This window comes from Olea europaea, chromosome 14 (genome assembly GCF_002742605.1).
Source record: "Olea europaea var. sylvestris chromosome 14, O_europaea_v1, whole genome shotgun sequence".
Taxonomy (NCBI): domain Eukaryota; kingdom Viridiplantae; phylum Streptophyta; class Magnoliopsida; order Lamiales; family Oleaceae; genus Olea; species Olea europaea.
Genome location: NC_036250.1, coordinates 102,186 through 109,689, shown reverse-complemented (window position 1 = coordinate 109,689; position 7,504 = coordinate 102,186). Strand labels below are relative to the sequence as shown.

General features: G+C 29.8%; 1 protein-coding gene across 1 annotated transcript; it reads right to left on the bottom strand.

Annotated features, from left to right (window-relative positions):
* Window positions 1-6,901: 6,901 nt before the first annotated feature.
* On the bottom strand, window positions 6,902-7,462 carry LOC111409681 (uncharacterized mitochondrial protein AtMg00810-like). Its single transcript, XM_023039697.1, has one exon. The coding sequence runs from the start codon at window positions 7,460-7,462 to the stop codon at window positions 6,902-6,904; it is 561 nt and encodes a 186-aa protein (XP_022895465.1).
* Window positions 7,463-7,504: the final 42 nt, after the last annotated feature.

The window sequence follows — 7,504 nt, the reverse complement described above, 5'->3', positions numbered from 1 at the left end:
TACTATTTTTGAATTACTAATACCATTTTTTAAAATAATAGGGGTAATTGATATTTTTAAAGGGAAAATTACAATTGTGTGTATATATATACACAAAAGTTTTTATAAAATTATGTATATAATGTGAAAATGTTGAATAAACTAAAATGTAATGGTATGATTACAATACACACACACACACGCACGCATATATATGTATATAGTTGTAAGCATATGCGTTGCACGTCTTATATATCGAAGAATGATATACATACTATTTTTGAATTACTAATACCATTTTTTAAAATAATAGGGGTAATTGATATTGTTAAAGGAAAAATTACAATTGAGTATATATATACACAAAAGTTTTTATAAAATTATGTATATAATGTGAAAATGTTGAATAAACTAAAATGTAATGGTATGATTACAATATATATACACACACACACACACACACACACACATATATGTATACATATATGTACATACATAAATGTTGTGTGTGTGTGTGTGTGCGCAACACTTAGCACATTTGTTACCTCATTAATACATTGATGTAATCTTTGAATTTTGTAACCTCAATTAAATAATAACCTAATGGATGGATTATAATGTAAATCATGAAAATTAATAAAAGGCTTTCTAGATGAAAAATAAAAATTGCTTTATTAATTGAAAATAAAAACTCAATGGATGAATTATAATGTAAATCATTAAGATTAATAAGTGTTTTGTTGATGAAAAATAAAAATTGTTATAACAAAATACTCGATTGAATGATGAGTCACTAAATTTTCGTTGATTTTTTTTTTCTTTTAAATAATTGAATATCAGTTTCACTCATATTAATTCCAACCCAAATGATAAATATCAATTAAATATTCCACCACTTATATTAATTTTAAATCAAATGATAAATATTAATTAAATTGGTAATAAGGGCTTTGTTGATGAAAATTAAAAATTGTAAAGAAAAAAATTCAATTGAATGTTAGGTATTGAATTTTCAATTGGATTTTCGTGTGTAATTTATTTTTTATTTATTGAATATCCCCATTAATATATTAATGCAACCTTTAAAATATTTGTAACCTTAATTAAATAATAACTTAATGGATGAATTACAATATAAAGCATGAAGATTAGAAATTGCTCTGTTGATGAAAAATAAAAACTCATTGTATGAATTAAGATATAAAATCATGAAGATTAATAAGAGTATTGTTGATGAAAAAAAAAAATTGATTTGTTGGTGGAAAATAAATGTAAGAATGCAATTGAATGGTAAGTCGCAGATTTTGTTTTTTTATTTTTATTTTTTTTGGATATAACTGAATGTTAGTTTCACTCTTTATATTAATTCCAATCCAAAATAATAAATATCGATTAAATATTTCACTCTTTATATTATATTAATTCTAAACCAAATGATAGATACTAATTAAATTGATATTTCAATAATGAGGGTATAGTTGGCATATATTTGAATATGTAAGGGTAAATTTGGTATTTAAAAGTTTCTTCACCACCCCAACTTTTAATATATTGTAGATATATATGTATGATTCAATATTATCAGCATAGTATACTTTTAAAAATAAATAAAAATCGATATATTTAAAATTAATTATAAATTTTTCATATAAAATTTTTTAATTTAATAAAAGAATGAATTAAAAAAGAAAAAAAATACAAGAATCCAATTTAATCTTTTCATAGAAACTACAAATAAGAGAGAAAGAAAGATAAATAGAATATAATAAATAGAAAAAAATAAATTATAATCATACATCCATGGAAGGTTAAAGGAAAGAAATATTGAAAAAAACAATTTTTTTATTATTTTTTTAAAATCTCGTGATTTATGAGAGACAAATTTTAAGATTTTATATGAGTACTTTCTGTTTAAAAGTTAGTATTCCATAGACTTTTATAAATATCTCTAGAAGTCATTAAAATTTGAATACCCCAAAACTTATAGAGACTTTTAAAAAAGTTTTAATTGAATACATCGTAATTTTTAGAGACTTTTTAAAAATCTATAAAAGTCTCATTTGAATACACCATGACTATTAAAGAGTCTCAATTGAATACCCCTAAACTTTTTAAATCTCAAAAAATCATTAAAAATCTCAATTGAATACATCACTTAGTCTACAATTATAAAATATAGTCATATATAGATTCATCTTTACAATTTAATCATCTTCAATTTCAATTTCAATTTCAATTCATTTTTACAATTCAATCATTTTCTTATATCATCTATTAATCTATATTGTATCATTACAATTCACAAATTAAAATGGAACTACACTTATTTGTCGAGTGCTTGTTCAATTTCGAAGGCGAATCACTTGCGATGTCACAAAGTCAATTTCATAATCAATTTTTCGGTATAAATGAAATATCAATTCCTAAAGATATTCTACATTTGGGTGCGAGCCAATAATCCAATTGATTTGGATGACATCGATTTTCTCGAAGCCCAAGAAGAATAAGAGGAGAAGGAATCCGAATTAAACATTCCTGATGCTAAAATGAAGCGAAAGGGGAAAAAAAGCCAAAATATTGGGATCACTTCTAATTGATTTCGATAGGCCGTATTGTTGATGGAGTCCCAGAATCTAAAGAAGTATGTAAATATTGCCAACAACGATTGGTATGGAAAAAAGACATTGGTACCACCCACCTCAACCGCCACTACAAAGTGTGTACGGCCAAACATGGACTTCTTCTTCAAGCCGAATCAAACACAACTGCAATTTGGTAGTTCAGGCGCCGGTACTACAACTTCGCTCCTCACCACGTGGATGTATTTAGAGGAGAATACTCGAACATGAAACTTATTGCTGGTGCTGAGTTACCTCTTGCAATAGCGGACAACCAACATTTTGTCTCATATGTAAAATAATATCTTCAACCGAGGTACATTAGGGTAAGTCGAAACACTCTTCGTTCAAACACAATTTTTTAAAACAAAAAAAATTTAATTTTGGATTTGCAAGAATATGGTGGTGTTATATCTTTAACTTCGAATATATGGGAGATGATTAATAAAAGAGTTTATATAGCTGTAATTGCACAATACATTGACCCACTTAGATGTATGCATAAAAAAATTATTACTTTTTAAAATTATCAAATTTCCACATAACGCTAATAATATATATAATGCGATTATCACTATTATTAAAAAATATAGTTGCGAAAGCAAAATTCATTCTTTTGCATTCGACAAAGCTAGTGTTAATAAAATAGTTATCGATAAATTGTGTAAAGTATTGTAGCCTAATTTTGATGGTTATTTGTTTCATATTCGTTATATGTGCCATATTTTAAACTTAATTGTACAAGATGATTTGAAACATATTAAATATGAAATATAAAGAATTATGAATGCACTAATACATATCACGATCTCCCCTAATAGAAAACAAGCATTTGAGAAATTTTGTGTCGAATTTGGGGTGACGAATGCTAAAACATTTGTTATTGACGTAGGTCAAAGATGGAACTCTACTTACTTATATTAAAGTCATACGAAGGTTTTAAACATTTAATAACTGAGTTTTACAACAATAGGCATATTAGAAACGATGACGACACTATTCTAAATGAATCCGATTGGCTTTTAGCTTTAAAAGTTAAAAAAATTTTGACAAGTTTTTATGATTGTACAAATATTTTATCTGGAGTTTACTGTCTCATTGTTGTATGTTGCTCAAACGTCTTTATATAATTGCAAGAACCTTTCATAAATACAAAAATAATCTCGATTTTAATGCAATTATATACTCTATGGAATTGAAGTTTATAAAATATTGGGAAGACTTATCAGTATTATTTCCTTTAGCATACATCATGGACCCTGAATATAATTTATCAAGAACTAAATATATAATTGATCAAATTTCTAAAGCTTTAAATTTTAGTGCACTTACCACATATTGAAATTTAGAACAAACTTTATGTGAAATGTATGAATTACATGCTGAACGAATGGGTACATATATTAGTCGAGTACCCTTTGTGCCCACTCCTTCTGCTGAACTTGAAGAAGATGATGCTGGAATATTTAATTTATTTCAAGGTATTAACACGTATGGGTATGATTTAAATGCAATAGGTTCATATCCATCTAGTAATACTTTGTCTATTGTATCTACATCTAACCAAACATCGGAGGGAAGTATGAATACATTGCCTACTAAATTAATTGATTATTTTAATAAAAATATGCATACCAATAAAACAATTAAAAAGAGTTCCGAAGATGTTATTGAATTCTGGTGGAAGTACGAACGACGATGGCCAGTAGTTTTCGCAATTGTAAAAGATTTACTGATATCTCTGGTTAGCAATGTAGTTTCGGAGTCTGCTTTTAGTATAGGTAAAAGGGTTTTGTCTGAGGTGAGGAGCCGATTGAAAGAAGATATTTTGAAAGCATTAATGTGTATTAAGAATTGGTAGGACGTTCATTTCAGAACACAAGATAAATATGCCAAAATTGTATGTCGTCAAGTAAGTGATATTTAGTTACATTAGTTATTTTATAGTACTGTTTTTAATTGTCTCTAAAAAATTGTACACATTACAAGTTGTTTGTGTACAATTTTTAACAATGCATACTTAAAATTTAAGTACCTGATCCCAAATCCAGATAAAGGAGGAGGATTTATGTTTTATCTATTTTAAAATGAAAAAGAAAAAAATCATTTTAATTAAATCTTTTTGCTTGGTTTATTTATTTTTTGTTTAAAAAAAACATAGTTTTCAATTGTTTTATCTATTTTCAGCATTTTTAAAAAAATAAAAAATTGGCGAGCTAGCCAACCCAAGCTCGGCTCAGCCCACGTATCACTAGCTCGAGTATCGAATCAAGCTAGCCCCTCAAGCAACAAGCACTAGCTCGGCTTGTCACGAGCACGAGCCGAGCTCGTGGGTAAAAGGGTCGAGTTGAGCCATTGCCATCCTTAGTTAACTAACGGAATTGTGGATTAAAACCATCCAAAAGGCCTCACATGCAATAGTTGGAAGATTAGGGTTGACAGCTACAACGATTGAAAGGTTATGAGAAAGTTTGCCAATGTTTCAAAGATTTGAAACTTTTGCAGCAATTATTCCTAAAATCTATTGCAAGATCTCCATGTTTCTGGACAGAGAGAACTTGGGCCCTCATGGCAAAAAATACTCTACAAAACCAAAAACAAATTTTTGATCACAACATCTATAATTTGAATGTGCCATGATTAGAAAACAAATACGCTATTTTGAAAGCAAAAAATTCATTCAAGCGCACCGTTCTCGAAGCAGAACACGGTAATCGCCCATTGAAGCACCAATTTTGTGTTGTAAATCAAATTCAGATGATAAAAACGATACAGCCGTAAATAGTTGAAGTTAAATTGTTGACCTTGAATGAAACTTTCAGATTACAAAAAGAGAAGGTTCTCTGAATATGAAAGGCAATGGGCTCAAGTCAAATTTCGTGTTTCTTAGTAATCAATAACGAAGAGGTTTCACTTAGATGATTAATCAGATGTCTATAGCTTAATTCGAGTAGAATAAACTATTGTATAACGTGAGTCTTGATTTTCTTTTCAATATTTTGAGCAACAAAACATACAGATTTTGACAATTGAGAGTGCAATTGATGCATCAGCCAAGGATGGTGAAGCCAATGCTGCACTTCTTAAATAAGCTGAAGTCCTCCATGAATTTGGAAATGTATACATAAATTTGTGATTATGAAGTCGTAAATTTTAGATCTAGTATAAATCAACCTAGATAAGATTGAATAGGTATTTGTATTTCTAATGTTATCAGAAATTTCTGCGACTGTCTAGACAATTTAAATATCATCCTTTCAAAATATTAACACCCTTTGAATATAGTCAATCTATATGTTAGACCCAACCTATTGAATGTGCAGATTCTTACTAGATTGTCAAGGTACCACAAGGTGTTCTACATTTGCATGCAAAATTAAAGATTGTAAGTGTATTAATCAGTTTCAGAATTTACCAGAGTACGAGTCCCCGTACCTCGGGCCCAACATTAATTCAATCATCTCTTCATTTTTTAGTTTAATTATTGATGAAATAAACTAAATTAACGCTATGATGCTACAATGGATACTCGTACCTGGAGCCCTATCCTGAAGCAAATATGAATATTCTCAATGCAAATGGCGTTAGGTTTTTTTGATTCGGCAGAGAAGGATCCAAGGTCCCATTTTAATTTCATACATAAATGTGTGCGAGCTAAACCAGTTGATTTGCTATAACCCTGTTGGAGGAAAGATGGGTTTACTAACTTGGATTAGCTAAGACTTTTAAGAGGACAACACTAATAGGAAGAAGGAAGTGAAAAAAGGAAACTTGTATTTCTCAAATTCAAGACTTTACACACTTTTTGGCTTGTTACAAAATGGAGGATACAACCCCTTTATATAGTGTTTACAAGAAGATTCTAGTCCACACATTTTCTAGAGAAACCTAGACCACATATCAAGATATTTTCCTAGAATTCTCTAGATATTCTTTATAAAACTACATATCTTACTTAGATATTTATATAGATTTTTCTAGTAGATATTTATATAGATTTTTCTAGATAATGCTTCTAGAAATGCTATGCATGTTGGACCTTTTAATTGATTTGAGCCTATAAGCAAAATCCTTAAGCCCATATTATTTAGTCCAAAAATCAAGTTTACTACTCAACATCCCCCCTTAAACTTGATTTTGATACTCCAAGTGGAGTTCTTAACTTGCGGAACACATCATGCTTGAGTGGCTTAGTGAGAATGTCGACGATCTGCTCCTGGGAGGTTACATATTTCAGCTGCACTTCTTTCTTTACAATGCTTTCTCTTATGAAGTGATATCTTGTATCAATGTGCTTACTTCTATCATGGAATACTGGGTTCTTTGCCATTGCTAATGCCGATTTGTTCGATTGGCTCTTTTTGTGATACTCCAAGCGTCTTCAACAAGTTTCTAAGCCAAATCGCATGGCAAACACTTGATGTAGGTGCAACATATTCAGCTTCACATGTAGATAGTGTTACGATCGATTGCTTCTTTGAGCTCCAAGTGAAAGCTGTGTCGCCCAAGTAAAACACGTACCCAGTCGTACTCTTTCTATCATCACTATCTCTGCCCCAATCGCTGTGACTATATCCAACAAGTTTGAACTCATTAGATGATGAATAGACTAAGCCATAATCAAGCGTACATTTGATGTAGCGAAGAATTCTCTTTGCAGTTTTCATATGGGTCATGGTAGGTGTCTCCATATAGCGACTAATGAGCCCAACTCCAAAAAGGATATCTGGTCTTGTGCACGTCAAATATCTTAGACTCCCAACAAGACTCTTAAAAAGTGTTGGATTTACCTTTTCACCTTCATCATTCTTCGACAACTTGATTTCGCATTCGACGGGGGTGCATACGGGCTTACAGTCCTCCATATTGAATTTCTTTAGAATTTCTTTCGCATATCCTTCTTGTGA

What these genes read in the sequence shown, in the direction of transcription:
- LOC111409681 (XM_023039697.1), bottom strand. Translation starts at nt 7,462, where the DNA reads ATGGAGGACTGTAAGCCCGTATGCACCCCCGTCGAATGCGAAATCAAG.